At 42.2% G+C, this 25,389-nt stretch overlaps 1 protein-coding gene across 1 annotated transcript in view; it reads left to right on the forward strand.

The window, feature by feature from the left end:
• Nucleotides 1-6,340: 6,340 nt before the first annotated feature.
• Nucleotides 6,341-25,389, forward strand: part of AKAP12 (A-kinase anchoring protein 12) — a 75,761-nt gene continuing 56,712 nt past the window's right edge. Inside the window, exons 1-2 of the mRNA XM_081093671.1 lie at nt 6,341-6,651; nt 6,977-7,313. Of these exons, the coding sequence (XP_080949797.1) occupies nt 7,152-7,313 (162 nt within the window). The 5' untranslated portion in view covers nt 6,341-6,651; nt 6,977-7,151. The remainder of the gene's footprint in view (nt 6,652-6,976; nt 7,314-25,389) is intronic.

The raw sequence follows: 25,389 nt of genomic DNA on the forward strand, positions 1-25,389 counted from the left end.
TCCAAGGGCTGGCAGTGGCAGCAGCAGTGGGGTGATAGGGGCAGCACCTTCCCCTGATGGGCCCTGTCGCCTCCCACAGAGGGAGGCCCGTGGGGAGCAGGCCTAAGCTGTTCAGTAGGACATCCCCTTGAAGGCTCCCAGACTGTGAGAAGGGGCAGGCCAGGCTGAGGGACTCCCCCAGCCCCCCAGTGCACAAATTTTCATGCACTGGGCCTCGAGTATTATATAAACTTATATCTTTCAGGTTAAACCTAGATATCTTCCTTGGATAATTAAAATATGCCTAACATTCTTTTCATTCTTCTGACAAGAGTTACACATGTCCACCTTGACTGGGTAGCTCAGTTGGTTAGAGCGTTGTCCCCATACACCCAAGGTTGCACAATTGATCCCCAGTCAGTGTACATACAAGAAGCAATTCAGGGAGAGATCAACCAAAGGACTTGTATGCATGCATATAAGCATAATCAATGGACACAGACACTAGAGGGGTGAGGGCACGAGTGGGGGGGCAATGGGGGGGGAGGACACATACTAGTATGTAATACCTTAATCAATAAAGAAAAAATAAATAAATTACACACATCCAAAAAAAAGAAGCAATTGATGAATGCATAGATAAGTGGAACAAATCGATGTTTCTCTCTTTCTCTCTCCCTTCTGCTCTCTCTCTAAAATCAATAAATAAAATAAAATTTAAAAAGATTTACAGATGTCCACTGTTGAAAACTAGAGGGAAAAGCAGGCAAACATGAAAGGGAAAAAATCATTTTATTTTATTTTTTGGTTAATCCTTACCTGAGGATATTTTTCTATTGATTTTTAGAGAGAGTGGAAGGGAGTGGGAGCAACTGAGAGAGAGAAACATCGATGTGAGAGAGATACATCCATTGGTGGCCTCCCTCATGCACCTGGGCCAGGGATGGAGCCTGCAACTGAGGTATCAGAATCGAACCCAGGACCCTTCAGTCTCTTTTCTTTCTTTTTTTCTTTTTTAACCCAATCAGTTACTGTGGTAATGGTTCCAAGGATATATATACATTTGTCAAAACTCATCAAATAGTACACTTTAAATGTATATAGTTCCTTCTATGCCAAATATATACATCAATAAAGCTGTCAAAAAATACATACTTAGGGACTGTTGGCAACCTCTAATCGTGGAATTTGTTCTGTCAAGTGTTGCTTGAAATGCTGGATATTACAATCACTTACTGGATATTATTTTCACCAACCAATTGTTTTTACTCAGGAAAATAATTTCATAATCTGAAATAATCAGTGTTTCAAATTTTCCCATAGAAAGTAAAATTCAAATATTTCACCGTACTTTCTCCCACAGATTTCTCAAAAGCAATATAACATTCAAAACAACATATCCAAACAATTACTTCACTTTTCAGAGTTTTCATTGATTTCATAGCAGGAGCAGATGCAGACCTTGGCATCTTTTTCATGTAATTAGTTATGCTCCCAATGAAGTTGTAATTGAGAAGAGGAAAGGAAGGCGAAGTGGATCTAGTTTCACTATTGATTTTCTATCTTTTATTGTGATTTATCACAGCTACCCTTTGTATCGATACTGCATTTGTGGGGGTGACAAGAAGTCATTAAAAAAAAAAGCGGCTGATGAAATTGAGATAATTCCCACCAGGATACAGAATCCCACCAGGACATCAGCTGAGATTTGGATGGGAGTTCTAGAAAAATGGGAAAAAATAATCAACCTCCCTTGTGTATAATTTTAGTAATTTCCAGGTCAAGCATTGGCCTTTTTATTGGGTTCTTAATTACATGCAAAAGATAATTGAAGTATATTTTGATGTCATAGACAGCATATAGCAGATCTGAGATTAAAACTCACAAAGGGCTTCAAGTTGATAGAGGAACCTTAAAACCTCTCAGTAGTTTACAATGTATGTCTCTACAATGTCCTTTTATGAGTAAGCAATGTTGACTTATGAAACCACAGTTTCTAGCTTTGACAAGTCCCACGTGTTTTGACTGGCACTTAACTCAATAAAATTTGTTGAATTAATATGTTAAAATACGTATTTTTTAATGTTGGTTGCTTATGAAACTCCTTTAGAATTTGTGGAAGTATTTGAAATTCTGAGGGGTACCATAATGTGCTCTGCCTTGGAGTGTAGAAACCTTCCAGGCACCTTCAGGTACTCTCCAAAAGTGTGTCCTGAGAAGTTCCCACTCCATATTGGGCAAATCATTTGCCATGTCTTTTTTTTTAATATAACAAAAAATGTTTAAATTTTATTTTAGGGGGAGGAAGGAAGAGAAACATAGATGTGAGAAAGAAACATCGATCAATTGCTTCTAGCACCTGCCCCAAACCGAGGATCAAACCCGCAACCTGAGCATGCACCCTGACCAGGTATCAAACCTACCACCCTCTGGTGTACAGGTAGGAGCTCCAACCAACTGAGCCACACTGGCCAGGGCTCATTGGCCATATCATGGTTCCCATCATAAGTGGGCGTAGAGCAGCCTAACTCTAGAAAAATGAAGAACCAAGGCAATCCTGGCTTATTGGTGAGAGCCTGTCAATGACATTGATTCATTCCTTTGTTTATATTTAGACAATCTTGAACGAAGTGGCAGTAGCCATGTTAAATTGGTTCTCTGTAAATAATTATGTCTGTAAAGACTTCCACAGTGGCTGGAAAAGTATAATGAAAATGTATATAAATACAAATGAAAGGATTAACTCCCCTGGGCTCATAATCTTAGATTTGAGTCAGCAGCCAATTTTTTGTTTGATTTTAAGATTAGTGTGTAACAAGCATGTCAAACTCAAAGGCTAACACGGGCCAAATTAACAGGGTTTAAGTTTATGTGGGCCGCAAAAAAACAAAAGCTTCAATTTTCCTAGAAATGTAGGTTTATTTCAATAGAGACATGCTGAATACAAAGGGCTGAAATAAATAAGTAATCGTTAACATAAAGTAATAGAATATTTTAATACAAATTAATTTTTTTCTTGACCATTAACTTACCAGACACTGAATAACTGCACAAATTAATAAGCGTAATGCAAATAAACCTATTTTTCTTGTTCTCTGAAAGCGAAATGTTTCCTGTTGCACACACCACGAGTCAGTATAAGACTAATGATGTGGCAATCGGCTGCTAAAATATTCGCTGCTGGTATTAGTGGAGAGAAATGGTGCGCCTGTGCGTAAGGTGTGGAAGGGAAATGAATGCAACACGATTACAGTAATCAGTCATTAGTGAACATTGTAGTTCGTGAGTAACAATTATGTATAACAGGATATTGTAAAAATTAAAATACAAAATTTTAATTAAAATGTTTCTTACATGCCGTCATATTGGCTGGACCACAAAAATATTCGTTGTGGGCCGCATGCAGCCCGCGAATTTGACATGCTTGATGTATAACTCTATAATACATAATCTGTATATTGTATTGGGTGTTCACCACCCCAAGTCAAGTTTCCTTTTAAATCTTGATAAATGAAATTGATACACAAATGGCTGGCTTTATAGTTAATCCCAAAGCAATACATTCCTTAAAAGGTAGAATAGCATTTGCATATACACTATATGTATGTATGCATATGTACTATATATATATATAGCGTATTTCTATAGATGTTGGCTTTTGAACTTAATTTCTATAGTGACTTTTTTTTATAGTTTCTATATGAATGTTGGAATATTAGTTACACATGAATTTAACACAATTGCTAATTCTTCTATTTATTTTTCCTTATAACTAGTCAATGCAAGAGAGGAAAGTAGGAGTTGGGTTCTTACATGACTTAGATGTCTTGAGGTAAGTAATTGGTTCCAAAAAAGTAGGCTTTTTATTTAGAGAAAACAAAGAAGTGATAAGTGGTAGTTTGAAGGGTGAAGAGTTGACAGTTCTAAGTGAAAATGCCTGAAGGCTTTGTAGCTAGAGCATGAACCTGTGGTGTAGAGTTAAGCGTTGCTTTTAAATTCTGTTGTAATAATTGTAATTATTATCGCTCCTTCAAGGTGTTGTATCAGCACAGTGGTGAAATGTTTCACGTTTATGAATTCATTTAAGACGTATTTTTAAATGTCTTGGTGTATGTACACGATGTCCGGCTACGACTCTAAATGTTATTGGTAAATGCCGCGTGCCCTGTCTTTCTGGAGGAGTTAGCATAAAACAAGTTCAGCCTGCCATGCGGGAAGCATGTATTTGTTTTTGAGAAATCGCAAGCTGTTTTTATGAGAACGTTAATTCTCTCAGGGAAACAGCTCTACCACCAACTGCCCCCCGGGAGACGATGCGCAGGGACACCTGCGGCCTGCTGTTTGGGGGAACGGGCTGCTGAGAACTTAGGGTAACTGACAGCCTCAGACTGAGAAGTGGAAAACAGAACAGCCTCCCCCTCCATCACTGACACTAATGCAAGCAATTCTCCCCGAAGGAGCCTCCAGCACCTTAGAAAAGAAAACCCTGGTGTCTTGGTTTAGAGCCTTGAGCGTGCGCTTGGTACATAATAGACACTCAGTAGATATGTGCTGAATGAATGAATGAATGAATGAATGAACTTTGGAATGTTCTGAAGCACTAACAATACCCAAAAAGGTTGGGGCGTCTCTTTGCTGGGTATAGTAAACAACATAACCACTCTTCTTAACAAAAATAACTCAACAAAGAGTAACTCCCATCTGATGGAAGTGATTCTTTGGTCAGTCTAGAAACCAAAGGTAGTTATGTGTGTGCTTGTGTGAATCTACAAAGGAGCCCATTATTCAACAACTTCTTATCATGGAACTGTTTCAGGCAGAAAAGAAAGTACTAGAATGTGCACATTTTTAAACATAAGATTTTGCTTTAAAAAATAAGAACAGCCCTAGCCGGGTTGGCTCAGTGGATAGAGCGTCAGACCTAAGGGTCTCAGGCTCGATCCAGTCAAGGGCATGTATCTTGGTTGCAGGCTCCTCCCCAGCCCAGGCCCTGGCCGGGGGCTGGTGCAGGAGGCAACCAATCGATGTGTTTCTCTATCTATCTTTCCCTCTCTTCTACTCTCCCTAAAAATCAATGGAAAAATATCCTCGGGTGAGATTAACAACAACAACAACAAAAAGAACACAAGCATCTTCACAGCCTGAAAAATACACATGAACCAAGTAGTTGGTAATCTAAGCAGACACGGGTGATGGCTTCCCCAGCATGTGGGTTGTATACAGTTGCCTGGAAATCTTTGACCTTGCTGTCTATAAAGGCTGGGAGATGTGAACAGCTTTGTTAAGAATTTCCCAAGAACGGAATAAATGTAATCTCACGGAATGGGAAATTTTGATAGTCTTTGTACTACTTACGGATACATTTTCAGATGTGCTGACTTAATTATTCGCAAATAGGCTTTAACAGTGTTTCTAGCTCTGAACATCCTAGCTGAGGTCTAAATGGGACTTTTCACTGACAATCCTGAGACAAGAGAACCCGTTGGAGCTCCCTCCAGGAGAGTGAAATGTGTAGTGGTTCCGTGTGGGCCAGCTCCTTCCGATTCCATCTGCCGGTTGTGAAGCCTTGAGCGGCGGATTTAATTTCTCTGAGCCTACTTTCTCCCGCTGATTGATAAAGTAAATAACAGGACCTGTGTCAAGGGTGGTTGTTGTAAGGATTAAATGCGATTATATACACAAAGTGCTTTGCATAGTACTGTACAGAAGAAGTAATGCTTCCTAAATAGTCAAAATTTAGGTTGAAATGGGTGACATGCTTAAAAATGCTGAAAACCAACCATTTAGCAAATATACTGCTTCTTAAGGGGTAACATTCCAGAGAACGTGGTCCTTATTCACTCCTTCAAATAAAACTGATAAAGTCAGAAAGGTTTTATTCCAGATAACTAACACACAATTAATTAGGCACAAAATATTCCAGTACTGAACTGCTGCTTACATTAACTCTATTAAATTGTATTAAATCTGGGCATGGGATATTTATCTGGCACCTAATTGTCAATATTCCAACTATTTATGAAAACTACGGCATTTAATTTGCGATTTAAAACTGGGATAATTCCTCTTGCAGCCCCACCACCTTCATGCTTATGTGTCAAATAACCCAGCTAAGGTTTTAATGTGGTTCAAATATTTATTGACTGCCTGCTATATTCATATAACAAACACTATTCAAAAGTAGGAAGGGAGAGAAAGCGAGCCACTTAGGCTGATGTTGTTTAGAGCCTTTCTCTGGGGAGAGACGGATGCAAATGAAGACCTATCCCATCCTGTCCAGCATGGCGCAGGCAGGAGTAGCCTGGACCTCCGGCATCAGACCCTCCTTTCCAGTAATTCGTCTCATTTCCCGATTCCCCAGGGAAGGCGGGTGGCCAGCGCTGCCGATGACATCGCCTGACATCACTGTTCCGGGTGGTAGGAGCGCGGGGCGCCGGCCCACCTCCTCGGTGGCCTGACTGCGTGAACCTCTCCATTCCCCGCGCTGCCACGTGAGGTGTCCTAATATGGTCCGGCCAGAGAGAAGCCGCGGAGCGCTCGCCTCTCTCCTGTGAACCGGGAGGGGCAGGCCAAACCTTCGGAGTCAACCACAGCCGGAAGGAGAGCAAATGGGGCTCTGGGGTCGCCGCCGGGCGAGCTGAAAGTCAGCTGCGGCAGAAGCTCCCGCCTTGGGTACCTATCATTCCATAAACCCGGCTAGTCCCATCTCCCCGGAGGCTTCCCGCCCTCGCCTCTTTCTCAATCTCCCCTCGCCATCGGCAATCCCGGGGCACCCCCCAGCTCAGGTCCGGATTTCGGAACGGGGGCGCCCTGGGGGCCGCTCTCGGGACCTGGGCTGGCGACTCCCTGCGCCTCGGGTCCTAGCAGCCTGGGGGTTGGGGGGGGGGGGGGATGCTGCTGCAAGGCGTGTCTGGGCGGCGCTCATGTGATGAAGCGAGGGGAAAACAAGGGGGAGGAGGAGGCGAAGAGGTGGCTTTTTTTTTCTTTTTCTTTTAAGGAGTTTGCCGCGAGCGCGTCTCCTCCATTCGCAGTCCCGGCGCGGTCGGAGGAGGAGCGGGAGAGGACGGCGCTGCTGGGACCTCGCGGGCGCACGGCTCCTCGCTCTGCCCCGCGGCCCCGCGATCTGCAGAAGGCGTGACCCGGCGGCTGGGCGCGGGAACCGCAGAGCGGCCATGGGTGCTGGGAGCTCCACCGAGCAGCGGAGCCCGGAGCCGCCCGAGGCGGGGAGCGGGGCGCCGGCCGAGCCCGAGCCCCGCGGCGGCAGCCCGGTGGCGGAGGCGGCGCCCGGAGCTCCCGGGGACCCGGACATCGCGGCCGCCGACCCGGCCACCAAGGTACGGGAGCGCCGGGCCACCTGCCGCGGGGAGGCGGAGGCGGAGGGGGTGGGGGGATCCCTCTGATTTCTGCCTGTGAGAACTTCCCGGCCCGCCCAGCCCATCTGCGAACTCGGGCGCACGAACCCCTCTTTCCAGGGTGGCGGTGGGGTTTTTTGCGCCGCCGGGGCGGGACCCGAGCAGCAGCGAGCGCGGCCGGGGGCTCGCACCTTTGTCGCGGGTCTCCACGGCGGGCGACTGCGCCATCCGCAGTCGGAAACCCCGAGCCTTTCTCCACACCCTTCCGGGGCTAGCGACCCAGCCCGAGCCGCTGGGCTGCGGGGGGCGGGGGGAGTCCGTGGGGAACTGACCCCCGGGGCCCAGAGTCTTGAGTCCCGGGCCCTGCCTCTCCCAGATGCGGAAAGTCAGCTGCTGGGCCAGGGCCCGTGTTGCCGCCCGGAGGACGGGCCACCCCTGGGTCCCAGGCCGCCTACCTGCCGTCCTTGTTGCCAGCTGTGCCTGTGCCCGGAGCCACCTGGGTTTGGTACCCAGTCCTCCTGCGGCAGCGGCTGGGGCAGACAACGCCTTCCCGATGCAGAGAAAGCCTGGGCTGTCGCTCGCTCGGAGCCAAAGAAAACCTGGGCAGACGCTGCGTTTCCAAAAGGAATGACAGGTTTTGGAAAACGAGGCAGCGTCTTCCCTGTCGCTCAGGGCATTGCCTGTGGGCTCGGTTGGATAAACAGATCCCGGAGGCGTAGTTAAAGTTTTCAAAGGATGCGGTCTGTGCTCTTGCCTATGAAGGCGTCCGTGAACCTGCCAGGGCATTTGCATGGGGTGGTCTGCAGTCTCCAAGGCTGGCATAGATAGTCTTGGCCGCTCCAGCAGCCCAGTTTGTATTCGGTCCCGTCATTGGATTTCAGACATGTTTCCCGGCATGTGCGTTCCTTGGCCAAGCTTCGCCCAGCCTATTTTGTGATGATGCGGTCATTGGAAGATGTGGTCAGAAACAAACAAATCATGTGTCGAATTTGAGGGTGCAGATTACACGAGGACCTTTGAGAGTTATCTGGGCAGGTTTATTGATGTTTGATACATGTCTAATGCATACATGGGTAAATATGTTGGATAAATGTTGTTATAGGGAAAAAGAAGCTGAAATCTAGGTAAATGTCGCAGAACTATGGCCTCATTGTCTTGACCTCTTTAGATGCCCCAGTCTAGTTTGGGCTGGGACAGCTCTTAACTAGATTACCTTCAGTCTTTAACTTACAAATCCTTGTAAAACCCATGGTCCCTGTAGTTGGAGATACTAACAGGTACTAACCGCCTGGTATAGCTAGATTTTGTAAGGTGCCCACGCCTTGGCCTAAGGACCGGACTGTCGCTTTGAGATCTGAGTCACATTTTAATGCTTACTGTACATCACTTTTTAATGCCAACTACTGTCAAACGGTTGCGTAACCCGTATTTAGAGTCCAGTAACGAACGTAACGTTAATGTGTCATTGCTAAAGCTTTTAGTCAGGTTCATTTTTTCCGTGGCTTTTACTGCTCCTCAGGTTCTCCTGTTAACAGTTCACACTGAAATACGGTACCTACTCCCTTCCCAGTAAATTCTAATTTGTTCATGTAAAAATATTCCTTCCATTTTCTGGTTCGCTTCTCTTTATATCTTTTTTTTTTTCTCCTCAGAATCTTAGTCTTCTCCCTCTTTTCCTGGTCACCACCATCTTGAAACAGCCAAACCCTGTCCTTTAAAAAAAAAAATGACTTAAATGACATCCAGAATTCACTGACCTTTTTGGCGTTCTGCCCAGTTATCAATTTGGAGGCAATCAATACACTTACATGTATCCTTGGAAAACGTGCAGTTTTTCCTTTCAATGAGCAAAGTGTATTTCTCAGGTTTTGAAGACCTAAGTCTTTTGGAAAGAACTCTAATTAACAGTGACTCAGCACGCGGCTCTTGCCTCCCCTCTTCACCCTGTTCAGCTCCAGTTCCTGACCGCCGGGTAATTCCATCTGCCATTCTAGGCTCTCACCGTGCCATGGACCCTTCTTCTAGCAGTTTCCACGTTTGTGGCTTTAGTGACTTGACTAATGTTTTGGGTTTTTTGGGTGTGTTTTGTTTTGTTTTGTTTTTGTGAAGCTATTCTGAATGTTCCACAAGGGCAGGAACCATGCCTGTTGTTTATAACAGGTGTTCCCCCCAGGTGTTGCCTGCTGTCTGGCACGTAGTGGGCTCTCAGGAAGGGATGGTACTGGTTTCCTGGTTTTGATTATAGACGATCAAGTTGGGCAATACCCTGCCTGTCTAATTTTTCTACGATTTAACCTTTGACCTTCTCATCATGATCCATCTCATGTATCAGACAGTGATTACGTCAAGTCCGTCTGTTTGGTTATTAATAGATCTAATGGATATTTTGGCAAAAATTCAGATTTGGGGACTTTGGTTTCTATTTCTCTTGAAAGAGTGGCATGGTAGGCAATTTCGAATTGCCTTTGATATCAGATAGACCAATATATTGGCCACAGATATGCAGGTGGCTCAAGTGAGATCACTTCAGTGCATTGAATAGTTATGAATTACATCTTGAGCTTTCTTGTTTGGGTCTATGGACTTTTTGGCAGGTTTAGACGAATACATCCTTCCCTTCCCACCAGTAGAATGTTGATGATTATAATAAAGAATGTATTTGTAAAGAAAAAAAAAGAATGTTGATGATTAACTAGAGGCTGTTAGCAGATTTTTACCCCCATCTAAAATGATAATCGTATCATATGCACGTTGCCTATTTAGCAATCCAGTTTACTTTCCTTTTTGTCTGCTAATTTCAGTTACCAGTTGCTCCCTGAGTAAGTGCTCACACATCAAAAGATGTTACACTCATTGACTTGTTACTCCTATCAGGTCAAGCTTGATTACTCAAGCTTAAAGTTTAGATGCACTGAGGCAGAAGTCTTGGTTTTATCTGTGGTATTTTTCAATAAATGGAAGGAATCTTATATCTTCTAGTCCATTTTTTATAGTCGTCATATGTGAATTCTGGGAGAAAATGGCTTGATCAATCATTTTCCAGGTTTAATTTTGAGACTTGGCTATTTTGGCTACTACAGGGGCAGGAATATTAGACTGCGAAACACAGGGGGTAAATAAAACCTCGTATTAATCCTCAATTGTCTGTTTTAAAAACTTGTCTTCAAAGAGTGTTTTAAATCCGGTGGCTATATAGGGTGGAGTATATGGCACATAAATGACAAATGACTTCCAGGACTCTGGCAAATCTTGATTCTGGAGCCAAGCTTTAGGCTAAGTCTGGACAGTCCCCATCCTCTGCATCAGCTTTTCTGCATTTTCTGCTTAATCAGTGACTTCAGAAGTAGCAATGGAACAGTGGTCAGTTGCCACAGTGAGAGGCCAGAGAGGCCAGTGTCCCTGTCGGGTGGGAAGATGGGGACTCCCGTCAGTCCTTCAAGTTGGGGTTCCATTTGGTTACAAGAGCTGAATCACCAAAACATGAACTTGTACTCAATTAGAAGGATCCATTATCTGATGAGTAGATTGAAGGATGTCTGCCTTTCGTGCATTAAAACAGACCATTGAGTTGACTAAGTGCATTTCGTAATTCCTCTTCCAGCTTCAGGGGGTGGTATGCTTTCTCTCACTTGCCCTCTGTTTTACAAAATGGGGATGGAGACTGAAGATGACCTTGATGGGATTATGTCACCAGTTTTACACTAAAAGGGCCGCAATTTAAGATGATTAGGCAAGAATTATTCGTTTGTGAGTAGAGTGGTGTTTCTTTTTCGTTTTCTTTTACAAACCTTTGTGTCCAGAGTGGTATTTTTATGTGTGTGGCTACCCTGTCTTGTGGATTTTCGCCAGATTCTAAAAGGTGCTGCTATCTGATTGGAACACAGCCCTGAAATTGGAGATGTGATGCGAGGATGGTCATTTAGGATAGCCATAGCTGTGGGGACTGCAGGCCCTGCAGGCCCTGCCCTTGAGTCTGTTGCAGCTATTTAGGCTGGTAGATGTATGCGATCAGTGGAGATTTCCACTTGAAATACCTCACTCTATGAATGAAGCACAGGCCTCAATGTGCATCCCTTTGCATTCATTTGGGTTGACTAAACTCTGCGCCTGGATAGCTTTAAACTGATATTAGGATCATTCTAGTTTGGTATCTTACAGGATGATTAATAAAATGGAAATAAAATGTCTTATGTTAAAAGGTATTTTAATAGAATTGGGTTTTTATTTCTTCTTCTTCATCAGCTTTAACACATATTCAGTGTTGTAGAACACAAAAGAAAGGAAAATCAAATTAAATGGTGCTTTTCCTTGACCTCTATAACCCTATATGCTGTAGTCATTCATGAAGTGAGGAATTAGAATTTATAGCACTTTGAATTCTGAGAAAATTATAGTCAGTACTTTTAACTCATGAAAAAAACTTAAATATCCTCAAGCCCAATTCTTAGTTCTCTTACAGTTCAGAATAAGTTTGATTTAATTTTAAAAGAATTCAATTAAAATATATGGGGGGAAAAGCTGGGTTCTGGAAGGGAGAAGCACATATATAAGCATATTTTCAATAAATTCTTGAAAAATCTATAATTATAATGATTTGACTTGTGTAATTAGATTTCGGACCATTTTCCTGCAAATTAGCACCATATTAGAGAATGTAAGGGTAGGATTTTTAAAAAAATGTTTTTATTGATTGCAGAGAGAAGAAGGGAGAAATATAGAAAGATCAGTGATGAGAGAGAATCATTGATTGGCTGCCTCCTGTACGCCCTAATGGGGCATGTGCCCTGGTCCGGATGGAACCTTGACCCGGCTCATGGGTCAACACTGTGTGATAAGCCACACAGGCTGGGATAAGGGTAGGATTTTGTACCTATGATCATCTTTTCGTGTTCTACTCAATAGTACATCTAATAAAAGGATTGGGGTGTTAAAATAATCGAATAATTTCAACCATACATGCCTTCATATCTCTTATGAATAATTGAGCTTACTTATTTAAAGCTGACTGTAGATCCCATATCAGTTTTTAATTGTAAAAGCTTTCTAAGATGATCAAAAGCATTTGTTTACTTTTATTAAAATGACTTATTTAAAGGCACTGCATAGCAGGATTTGCTTAATGTTTATTTTTTTTAAAATGTTCATAGTTGAGAACCTCAGTCTGTAGAATGTGGTAAAAACCACATTCTTTTCTCCCCTCAAGTACTCATTGTTTGAAGTCAGTGTTGGCGGTTTCTTGCTTATTCTTTCAAAAACTTAAAGCATGGATGAGGATATAAATAAAAATAGTCCCATCTTTAACAAATAAGGTCATATCATATATATTCTGTTACTTTAGGTGTTGGGTATCTTTTCATATCAGGACATAAAGATCTACCCCTATTCTTATTAATGGCTACATACATAAATTTCTCCTTTATGGGTTGAAGTACCGTAGCGACTTAACCAGTCCCCTGCTTTTATATTTATATTTTCCTAATCTTTTGTTATATTAAATTGATGGAAGGAACATCCTAGTTCAGATATCTTTGTATGTGTACAAGTGTATCTTTAGGGTAGATTTCTGAAGTGGAATTGCTGGACCAGAGGATTTATATCCACTTTAAATTTTGATAGCCCTTGTTAAATCTCTTAACAAAGAGATTCTTCCACTTTGCATCCAACCGTCTAGCCCAGTGGTTCTCAACCTCCCTAATGCCGTGACCCTTTAATACAGTTCCTCATGTTGTGGTGACCCCCCCAACCATAAAATTATTTTCGTTGCTACTTCATAACTGTAATTTTGCTACTGTTATGAATTGTAATGTAAATATCTGATATGCAGGATGTATTTTCATTGTTACAAATTGAACATAATTAAAGCATAGTGATTAATCACAAAAACAGTATGTAATTCTATATGTGTTTTCCGATGGTCTTAGGCGATCCCTGTGAAAGGGTTGTTTGACCCCCAAAAGGGTCGCGACCCACAGGTTGAGAACCGCTAGGAGGTCAGGACTTGCTTTCCAAAGCCATTGCCTCAATGCATCACAGATTTTCTAATACTGGTCGGTCTGCACCTCAATTGGCACTTGAAATTCCTTCTGCATTTTTAATGATGAGGTTGAGTGCCTTGTCATGTATATTGGCCACCCAGTCAGGAACTGGACTGGCTTTCAGAGCATTAAATAAAGGCTATGGTTTATTTTACAGTTAATTAATTTTTAAAGGCTTTCCCTCCGAAATTACTCAAAATAGGGGCAAGTTTAAGAGCAGAAAGGTGGCTGAGGGACCATTCTTCTTGACTCCTTTTTCTTCCCAAGTTAGTAAACTGTCTTTAGTTTTATTTGCTTAGACAGTGACCTACTTTTTAGGCTATCAATTTAAAAATTTCCCCTCTGGGAACCATCTAAAATCTAGTTGCCAGAAATTTCTTCATACTTCTGATCCATGACATACATGTTGGAAACAGGGATTGAGGGTCACAGAAATCCAATTCCCCTGGGGTTTGTCTCTTCTCATTCTCTTAACAAATGATGGCCTGGCTCGGGTAACTGGAATAAATGTGTTTTCCCAGAAAACGGTAGGTATTCAAAGCTCTGGAAACTTCAGGATCTTTCCCAGACACTGTTGCTTCTCTTCCTACAAGTATTCATTCCAGTTCAAAGGTTTTAGTCTTCCCTACAGTTTCTCCATGATGTTTAAAAAAAAAAAAAAAAGAATGGGGAGAAACCCTGCAATTGTATTCTGTTTAATTGTAACCTGTTATAATAAAATGTCAGTTTTACTTGATTAGTAAATGAGACCAGCCACCGGTGAGGGGGGGGGAGGGTCACAACAACTGATTGGCCAGTCTTCTGTTCGTTATCTGCAGACATTGTAAACGGCGGGAGTGTTGAGAGATTTTATTTTCTCAGTCCCCAAACCTGGTTGTTCAATTAAATCACCCGGGGAGCTTTTGAAAGACATCCCTGGGCCCATTCTAGATGCACTGAATCAATCAGAAAGGCTGCCAATCGGAGGACTGAGATTCCGTAGCCTTCATGTTCTCCCATATTCTGATCTGCCTGGTGTGGCCACCATTGTCTTAAGAAGGAATGTAGGAGGTAGGAGCTGATGGAGGGCCAGGGCCAGGTGGTCCAGGCCACGATGACAATTGCACAGACTGATTGAGGTAGGAGCTAGAGTGGGTGGGAGGGAGGGTTTCAGGTGATGTTGGAAGAGTTGTTAGGTATTTCCCTTCTCACATAAACAAAGAAAAATATTTCTCCTACATTATGTCATTCCTTTATTGTATCAAAAGCAAGTGTGCTGTTGTTGGTAGAGGGTTTCTAAAAGAATGTGCTGTTCAGGGTGAATAGGTGTGGAATCAAATGCTATCATCCTTCCTGAGCAAGAAGCGCCTACTTGTCACTGTTCACGGTTTTCGTTTCCATCTGCTTGCCTCTTAAGCCTTTTCCCTCGTTGATTGATTCTAAACTTCCTTTTTGCTAGATAAGTAGACAGTAGCCGAGGGCTTACTTTATGGCCTTTGGCTGCTCCAAAAATCTGTGATGAAATCTTAAAACCTAAGCAAGTCCTTGCAGATCAGAGTAGAGTCTGGCTTTCCCCACGCTTATCACTGTTCAATCTTGATTCCATAAACAATTCTTTGCTAGTGTCTGTGCTCAGGAACTGTGCTGGGAACTGCGGAGACAAAGGGAGAACTCCAGAGCTCAGTCCTAAAAAATTAATGTTTTCCCTTTCTAGACTTAGCTCTTTCAGCCACTGGAAATGTGAGGACTTTACGTCTGGAGGGAGAGAACTAAATTTGTTTTCTGTATGGTTACCTGCTGTTCCAGTACCATTGGTTAAAAGTCCTTCCTGTTAAAACTTGAGTTTCCATATATGTGTCAATCTGTTTATTGATTTCATTTTACTTTTAAAATGTTCCTGCTGTCTTTTTGTACACTAAGTTTAAAGCATTAAGGGAGTGTCTACAAATCTAGTCAATTATAATAGCAAGTCCATGGTTTAAAACACTTTTATATTCTACATCTGAGGTGTTACCCTGGTCTCTGATGGTAGATTTATATCTACATAAATGTAAAAAAGTGGGAAGCTGGTGTTATCTTATAAACTTAATTTGTTTTCTTGGTATGTAATAACATTATGCATTAAAATAGTCAAATATCTCCTAACCACTTCACCATATGAAAGGCAATGGACTAGATTCTCTGAGAGATAACAGAATAAGACCACATAGCCCTAGCCGGTTTGGCTCAGTGGATAGAGCGTCAGCCTGTGGACTGAAGGGTCCCGGGTTCAATTCTGGCCAAGGGCACATGCCTGAGTTGTGGGCTTGATCCCCAGTAGGGGTCATGCAGGAGGCAGCCGATCAATGATTCTCTGTCATCATTGATGTTTCTATCTCTCTATCCCTCCCCCTTCCTCTCTGAAATCAATAAAAATATATATTTTTTTAAAAAGAATAAGACCACATAGCATTACCCTTGTGAACCTCATAATCTAGGTAATTTGAGAGGGTTCCACTAGAGGAAATAGTCAATAACCAAGATTGAAATAATTGGACGGCCAATAGAAAAAATTGCCATTAGTGGGTACGTGTCTTCTCAGTGAATTGTCCAGGTAACTGCTATAGAAAGAACCCTTCGGAATGTTGCAGGCAGATGAAAGGCCATTTAGTAGGGAGGCAGAAAGTACATGACATATTACGGGGCTGAATGATTATAAGGGAACAACAGAAAGAGGATGAAAAATAGAGTTGCAACCAGTCATTATAAGAGCTGCACAGGCAGCAGAGAGCCAATGAAGGTTCCTGATAGAAAAGAATTCCAAGAGGCAGAAATGCCACCTGCGTGGCTGATGGACTCCTGGGCGGTCAGCTCACACAAGATGGAGAGGATCCGCCGGAGAGTGGCGGGAGGTGAGACTGGAGCGGGTGACTGAGGAGGTTGTCTCGGCAAACATTTCCCCAATATGGTAGACATGGGTAGCAGACATTAATTAGCAGGGGCAGCGGGGTTGGCGGCAGGGAACATATACTTGCTTTGGGGGCAGTCAGAAATACCGAGGTTTCCAGATGTGGATATGGAGAACCTCAGTTTCCCCAATAGTCAGACAAGAGCACCCCCTCATGAGGTCAGCTTCAGCTGTCTGTGCTGTGTAAACCTGTGCCAACAATGATTTCTCTTCAGAAGGGAGAACATCATGTGTAGCAGCAACTTAAGACTTTAAAGAAGAAGAGTTTGCGGCAGACTCTGCAGGTGGTGACATGAGATCGGTGCCATTTCTCTAATAGTGGTCTGTGTCGGAGCAGAGACCCCGGGCATCAGGGGCAATCTAGGCTAGGAGGGTGGTGGGTGTGGGGTCAGAGTGGAAGGTCAAGCATCACAGAATAAGAGAGGATAACACTGATGAGCTGAGCTGTTGGTACGTAATAAGGTTATGCATCATAAACAGTCAGTTAAGATCTCCCAACCACTTACCATATGAGAGGTGTCTACGGAGAAGGTGGAACCAACAATGAATATTAATGAAAGACGACAAACCAGACACCATTGTACTGAACAGCTATTAGATCACTACTTCATCAGGCAACAGTGACCATTTCACGTCTGTGTCCCCCTAAAAGTGAAGGAACCTGATGGTTGACTTGCATTCCATTTGGAGGCAGAGAAAGCAGGTAGCTTGGGGAATGTTTATCTTTATTTATCTTTCTTCTTTGTCATTCTTTCCATCTCTGGTGTCTGCCCTTTGGTCTGTAGTTCAGAGGACGATTTATGTTTTGTTATTTTTCTCCATGTCAGAGCACATGATTTCTTACTGAATTGAGCCATCACGGGTTCTGGGTTTTGTCTGCCGCACTATCACTTTTCTATCGTCACTCCCTGATACTGGCCTTCGTTACGGAAGTCATGCTTCTTTTCCCCCTTGATAATTTTCCTTACTCTCTAAAATACGTCGTGTTGTGATGCATTAAATAAGATCGTTGACAGATTTGATGGTTTTTAGTGTTTTTTTAAGACTAAATTAAATTTAGTCTGGATGATAATTTTTCATACCCCTTGTAGAATACCTCTTAAGAAACTTTTGTTTGAAATTATCCCTCACTTGGGTATATATGTAAAACAATGTTGCCCACACCTGTAATATACGGAATGCCTTGCAAGGTTTAATTGTAGATGTGGTCTGTCTACCTTGAAGTTACCATTGGTATACACTACTATAAATTGGAGGCGGGGGGTAAGATTATAATCTACAGGAAATTGCTAAGAATTAGGCAGTCTCTCTACTATGAATTTTTCTGAATTATTTCAGAAATGACACATTTAACCAATATTTAGACATAAGTCCCCTGACTCCTACAGTGTTAATGTAAATATTTAAATAAAAAATTTTGCTCTTGTTCTACTCTTTTATAGGAATTAAGTTACTGAAAAGCAGTAAAAAATGTCATCACTAAAACCAATCCTGATTATCAAGATCTTTTCTCCAGTCCTGATGAAAGATAGTGAATAAAGTTTTTTTAAAATACATTTTTATTGATTTCAGAGAGGAAGGGAGAGATAGAAACATCAATGATGAGAGAGAATCTTTGATTGGCTGCCTTCTGCATTCCCCTCACTAGGTCTCAAGCTTGCAACCCAGGCATATGCCCCTGACCAGAATCAAACCTGGGACCCTTTAGTCCGCAGGCCGATGCTCTATCCACTGAGCCAAACTGGCTAGGGCAATAGTGTATAAAATTTAAACAAAAAATAGTTCACAGTAAGTAATGAGGGCAAAACCCAGCTGATTGGTTTTAATATCTGATTTTTTTTTCTTTGGAAAGCCTTCCAGAGTTTAAGTTCAATTTGATGGCAGTTTTAGATCTGTTTTTGTTTCTTTACAATAATTTGTCTTACATTGATTAAAATGAAGATTGATTATTCTTTTGATACTCATTGAAGACACATTAAGGTCCTTTGAATGTTCAAGAGGTTCTGTCCTGTAAGGGAGATTCCGTGGTGACCAAACAGGACCTGCAATACTATCTGGGATTGAAACAGTGATGAGGGATTTCAAGTCACTTGGACCTGGGCCCGCGCACCAGTCCTCCAGGACGGGGAGGAATGACGAGAATGCCTCAGCATTCAGGGAAGTAGGTCATGGTTGAAAGTCCTGCCGTTGTCAGAGCACGTTTCTCAGGCAGTGGCTGCGAGCCTGTGCTACCCAGGGTGCTGGAGTCTTGGGCAGATTAGGTGCCTGGACGAATCCCAGCCTCTGGGGGCGGGGGGGGGGGGGCGGGGGGCAGGAGGGCTGGACGAAAGAGTGACAGATGGGCCTGCACTCCCCACCCCAGAAAGAAATAAAAAGCTGAGGCTATAGGATGGTGACCGGAAAATCATAGATTGATAAGGGGTTTTTCTTAATTGCATGATCTTAGAATAAAAATTAATTTAAAGAGTATATAGGAAGAAAAGGAAAAGTAGGAAGTTTCTTTTAAATGAACTGAGGGTCTTTTTATTTATTTATTTTTTTGGCAGACAAGTGTTAAGAACTACAAGGTGTACCCACTGAGTTCCCTATAACCATCTTTGACCTTAATGCTCACAGCCTATTGTAGATTTAACTTGTAGAAACCATATATATATATATATATATATATATATATATATATATTACTTTTAAAAATTATTATTATTGATCTTAGAGAGAGAGAACAGAATAGTGGGAGAGAGTGAGAGAGAAACATCGATTTGTTGCTCCATTCATTGTTTGATTCCTGTATGTGCCCTGACCGGGGATTGAACCCACAGCCTTGGCATATGGTGGTGATGTTCTAACCACCTGAGCCACCCAGCCAGGCTGGAAGCCATATTTTGCTGTGAGATGTAGCTACGTGCTGAACAAGAGGCACAAACATGACAGGTCCCAAAGGCGAGACACCACATACTGGCGTGCCAGGCAAGGTGGCAGGAGGGTGCTGTCCACCGAATGCTGGTGTCCCCCCAGATTCAGATGTTGTAACTCTAATCCTCGATGTGATGGCATTAGGAGATGGGCCTTCGGGAGGTGATTAGGTCATGAGGGTGGATTATAAGGACAATCACGGGATTCGTGTCTTTATAAGGAAAGACACAAAAGAACTTTTCTTATAATCGAGAAAAGGCCTTCAGCAAACCAGTGAGAGAGCTCTCACCAGGAGCCAACTCAGTCCTGGAAATCCCATAAAAGCTGCCAGAGTCACCCAGGCCATGGCCGTTTGTCTAGTAGCCCGAGCTAAGACAGAGGGAATGGAATTCATGGTGAATTTTTGAAGAATGAGATACTTGAGAGGAATCAAAAAAATAATATATATATTTTTAAAAGTGAGCCTCGTTAGGAGAGACACTGAGTAAAAAATAGTCTAGGAAAAGTTTTAACTGCAGGACTTTTCAAAGCCTTTAAAATGATTTTATATCTTTCAGTTACATCAACACTTGAGGAGGGGTGAGAGAAAGAAGCAGAGAATTGAGGCAACAGTTAAGGGTCATTAAAATTTGGGGGATAGAGTACACTTTGAATGTGTTTCGTTGTTCAATAATCCAGATAATTGCATCAGGTTTACTTTGTATTTTCAGTCTGCAATAAGTCTAATAACTGTTTATAGACTCAATTTCTATGGTACTTAATTAAGTGCTCTTAGGGCTAAACATCCCAGTGCACGCCACATTATGCCTTCAAACTTTCCCTTAACCGTACTTTCTGGGGCCAGAGACAATTAGACTACTGTGGAGTTAAATGCTGTAAATTACTGTGTTCCCCAAACCGTTTCCAGCTCCTGCAGTGAAGACTGGAGGTATTGTAACTGTATGTGAACTTGAACGAAGATGGGGGGGAAGGTCAAAGCAGAGCCTTCTTGAATGGAGTTGCAAATTCTTCCTCTGGCAAACAAGAGTAAAAGGAAATGTCACCCGTTTGTTGCTTTTTATGGTCATGAAGAAGGAAAAATCCCCAAAGCTTACGATTCCTTTGCTATGAGCTGACCAGCTGGCTTATTTCGGCTTCGGATAAGAAGCTGAGAGAGACACTGATGTATTTTTTTTTTTTTTCCTGAGCCTGATCAAAGCAAATAACTGTATTCTGGGATTGTAACTCAGCGAAATTTTTAAGAAAGTTGCTTCTTTGTAAAAACCTAAAAATCAGTGTAGGGCTTGTCTTTTAAGATTGCTTTAGGCCATATAAGCAGAAGTAAGTTAATGTAGGCATAAGATACTGATTCCTCCTTCATAATATATATTTACTAAAAGTGTTTATTTTAAAAATTAGCATATATATATATACATATATATATATACAGAAAGTTTAATATACCCACTTATTGACTCCTTTTTTTTTATCCCAAGTAACATTTTATTATAGCTTATTATTATTTCCAAAGATCTTTTTTTTTTTAATTTATTGCTTAAAGTATTACAAAGGGTATTACATATTTGACTCCTTTTTTAATAAATATTTTTATTGATTTCAGAGAGGAAGGGAGAGGGAGAGAGAGATAGAAACATCAATGATGAGAGAGACTCGTTGACTGGCTGCCTCCTGCATGCCCGCAACCCGGGCATGTGCCCTTGACCAGAATCGAACCCGGGACCTTTCAGTCTGCAGGCCGACGCTCTATCCACTGAGCCAAACTGGCTAGGGCTTGACTCTTCAATGTAACTTCTGGTGCTTATTCTCACGCGAAGCATTAGCTTGACAGGAGTGAGGGATGGGATGGATGTGTTGGTTGTGTGAGCTGTGCCCGTGTTTCTGTTGATTATAGGAGGAAATCTGTAGAGAATGAATTAATAAGCACCCTTTGGGTGTGGAGGCAGGTCATAGACCTAAATGAGAACCAGTACCTCATTTTTCTCCTTTATCTGTTGTCACTGAATGCCGGGCCCATACAGTAACCATGTTCTCCCTTCCCGTTTTGCTCTGCTCTCCTGACTTCTAGTTCATCATCCATCCCTCTTCACTTGTTGAACTTCATTGAATTTAAGCACATTTCCTCCCTAAAGTCATCTCCCAGCTGATGTGCGAGCTGAGATCAAGGCATTGTGTTGAGGGGATTTTGTCTTCGCCCAGGTTTTAACACTCAGTCATACTCACCAAGTGTCAGACCCACGTACACATCCATGTATTGGACAGGTTTCTCTGAAGAACAGCATTTCTCTGTCCACTTTGCCCACCTCCTCCTCCATAAAAGAGAGTTCCTGAGTGAACCAGCAGCTTTGGGCTTTCTCCAACTCAGACCTCTTGTAGCCTATATCCACGCAGAATTGTTCTTTGAAGCATCATTTAACAAATAACTAAATTCCTTTCATTTTTCCTCCACATGCTCTCCTGAGATGCCTTGTCCACTGTCTAGGGCAGTGATGGCGAACCTATGACACGCGTGTCAGAGGTGACACGTGAACTCATTTTTTTGGTTGATTTTTCTTTGTTAAATGGCATTTAAATATATAAAATAAATATCAAAAATATACATCTTTGTTTGACTATGGTTGCAAATATCAAAAAATTTCTATATGTGACACGGCACCAGAGTTAAGGTAGGGTTTTTCAAAATGCTAACACGCCGAGCTCAAAAGGTTCGCCATCACTGGTCTAGGGCCTAGAGTCTAGGCTTCTGTGACATCACCCGCTGTTGGATCCTGAAACTATCCACCTCTCCTCCTGGGCACCTCTAGTTCATTGTCTTCTGCCCTTTCCCATTGAGGGTACCCACCTCAGATCCATACCTTTCTGTTCTCTTCCCTGTTCCAGCCTCGGGCCGGTAGAGAGGAGACTGTTCTCTGAGGAAAACTAGTGCTATACAGAAGGGGTTGGATGAAAGAGAGGACGGCAGTGGAGACATCAGGGTGGAGCATGGCCCAATAGTCTGGTGAGCCAAGCTGACAGCTGGAGCAGGGTGTGGCCCTGAAGGAGGCTTGGATGGACTGCTGACCCTTGAGGACAAGGGACAAAAGCCTATTAGCGCTTAAATGTTACGTGTTTAAAGCAGTTTACTAGTCTTGCTCGCTAACATTATAAAAGATGTATATATACTTAATGTGAAATCCTAGGTGGTTCTTTTGCCCATAAATTCTACATGAAGATAGCATGATATCCAAATGCATGTTCAAGATACACGTTTAGCCCTGGCTGGTGTGGCTAAGTTCATTGAGTGTTGTCCCATGCAACGAAAGGTTGCTGGTTCGATTCCCAGTCATGGCATGGACCCAGGTTGTGGGTTCGATATCTGGCCTGGGTGTGTACAGGAGCCAATCGATCAATGTTTCTCACGTCGATGTTTCTTCTCTCTCTCCCTTCCTCTCTAAAATCAATAAAAACATTTATAAAAAGATACATTTTAATATAATATAAACACGTATGTAATATTTCTGGTTAAAAAACTGAATTTAGTTTCAAAAATCTTATTGGATGATGTTGACAGAATTTAAATCTGTAGGAAAGTAGAATTTGTCTAAAAGCTTATGTTTTAGGGACAAAATTAAATTTATACATGTAAATTAGAGCAGCCTTTTCTTTTTTGCAACAGTTTTATTAGTAGATAATGCACGTAACATACGGTTCGCCCATTTAAAATCTATAATTCAATGGGTTTTAGTAATCAAAACATTCTTAACTGAAAAACGTTATTGAACAACTGGAGGCAGGTGATACTGTTGACTGATCTGAGTTAGACTCTTATAGGTGCTTAAAACTTTTCCGTCACAAGTATTCAGTTGGCCCCTTCTAAAATTTTTTTGAAAATCCAAGTCTAGGAAGGGAACTAGTTGCTTTTTGAACTTTAAATAATCACCAGGGGATTTCATGACCCATTCAATCAGTTAACTAAACGAACTTTAATCCACTGGAGTAAATCTGCTATATTCATTTAAAATATAGCAGAGGAAAAAGAACTTGAAAAAATATAGCCAAAGAAACTGAACTTGAATATATTAACCTTCTGGGAGGAAAGACCACTTAGTTTAAAATACAAGAATAATAATGCTTGTTAAAAATCTAACAGTACATACATAGGTATATAAAGCCATTCTATCTCCTTACCCCTCCATCCCTCATCGGTCTCCCTCGGTCAAAAGGAACCACATCATCATCATCATCACCATCATCTCCTTCCCAGCCTAGAATGGATTACTCAACAGGTGTGTTGAGGGGAAAAATTTGGTGATCCCAAGGAGTCAGGTTGGGTTCACTAAGAACAAACCCAACAATCATATTTATTTAATTTTCTTTTTTCTTTCTTTCTTGATCTTTTTTATTGATTTGATTCCTGGGTTGATGGTGATTTTGATTACACCAAAGAGATAGTTACTTTCTATCTCTGAAGATTTGCCTGTTCTGGACATTTCATATAAATGAAATTATATACTCTGTGGCCTTTTGGGTCTGGCTTTTTTCACTTGGTGTAATGTTTGCAAGGCTCATCCATGTTGCATTGTATCAGTACTTCATTTCTTTTTATTAGCAAACTAGAGGCCCGGTGCACGAAATTCGTACAAGGGGCTGGGCCCTTGCAGCCGTGGCAGCTGCCCTCAGCCCTTGCAGCCTCAGCTGCGTCCGGAAAGTCATCTGGAAGGTCATTTGGCTGTCCGGTCTAATTAGCATATTATGCTTTTATTATTATAGATAATGTTGCCTTGTATGCATATACCTCACATTTTATGTATCCATGAATCAGTTGATAGACGTTTAGGTTGATCCCGTGTTTTGAATATTAGGAATAATTCTGCTACAGATAATCAGTGTACAAGTTTTTGTGTAGGCATGTGTTTTCCTTGGGTGTTTACCGAGGAGTAGAATTGCTGGGTTCTATGCTGACTCTATGTTTAACCTTTTGGGGAACTGGCAGACTGTTGTCCTTCCGGAGCAGCCGCACCATTTCACTTTCTCACCAGCAGTGTAAGAGGGGTGCAGTCCCTCCACTCCCTCCCCAGCACTGACCGGCCTTTTGGGATGATGGTGGGTGTGAAGTGGTCTCTCTTTGTGATTCTGATTTGCATTTCCCTGGTGGCTAATGATGTTGATTCCCCTGGTTTTTAGTGAACTAAATGTCTGGTGTTCTTATACACCAACTAAAGCTAAAAATAAAGATGCCTTCTGAAATCGATGTGTGTGCGACAGACTCGCGATGAGTCCTCGTGACCATCACGCATTGTGCACTTGGCTGTTCAAGCACGTGCCTTCCTGCCTTCTGAAAAATGGTTCTTTGCCGTCCTGTCTTAATAGATAAGAACTGTTTCTAGATGGGGGAGTTGCTCAAGTAATAAAATGTTTCCACGGTGGGGAGCAGCGACAGCGTGAGAATTTCTGTTGGTTAAGTGTTTCTCACCAGAGGCCGTTTCTTCTAGGAGATTCACCAGCGATCAGCCTTTTGCCAGGTTTGCTTTCCTTCCCACATTTGTAACTTTTTGTTGTTGAAACTTTTAGACATCGAAATACTTCACTCCTATAGCACTGTCTCCCAAGAATAAATTCCTACATTCTTCTGCTTAAGCACAGTACCGTTACCATGTGTAAGAAATTTAAGATTGATTTCATGGCACTGTCTAATACAGACTCCATATTCAAACTTCCCCTGTTATCCGTAAAAACATATACCAGCATTAAAAAAAATTGGGTTCAGGATCTAATCAGGGTTCCCAAATTGCGTTGTTATGTTTCTTTTTAAAGTCTCTTACACTAGAGTCCTTTTCCTGCCTTCTTGTTTTTCATGGGATTTATTATCTACGAAGAGCCCAGTTTCTTGCATAGTGAATTTGTCAGATTGGCTTTTCTATGCTTAGCTTCAGGCTGCACATTCGTAGCCAGAATACACCTCCCTCTTACATCACAGCAGGAGCCTCCTCCCCCCACGTAGGGAAAGTGGAGCTCGGTGATTTGATCAGGGCTCCCACCAGATCCTTCCATGAGGAAGGTATGCTTTCCCCCGGGGTGATATGGTCATTGGATGCCCACTATTCTGTGGCCACTGTTTCAGTATCTATTGATGGTCCTCACCTGACTCACCCCGGGGGTTGCAAGATGGTTCTCATTCATCATTCTGTCTACATTTCTACATCTGGCA

This window comes from Myotis nattereri (assembly GCF_964212035.1).
Source record: "Myotis nattereri genome assembly, chromosome: 6".
NCBI lineage: Eukaryota > Metazoa > Chordata > Mammalia > Chiroptera > Vespertilionidae > Myotis > Myotis nattereri.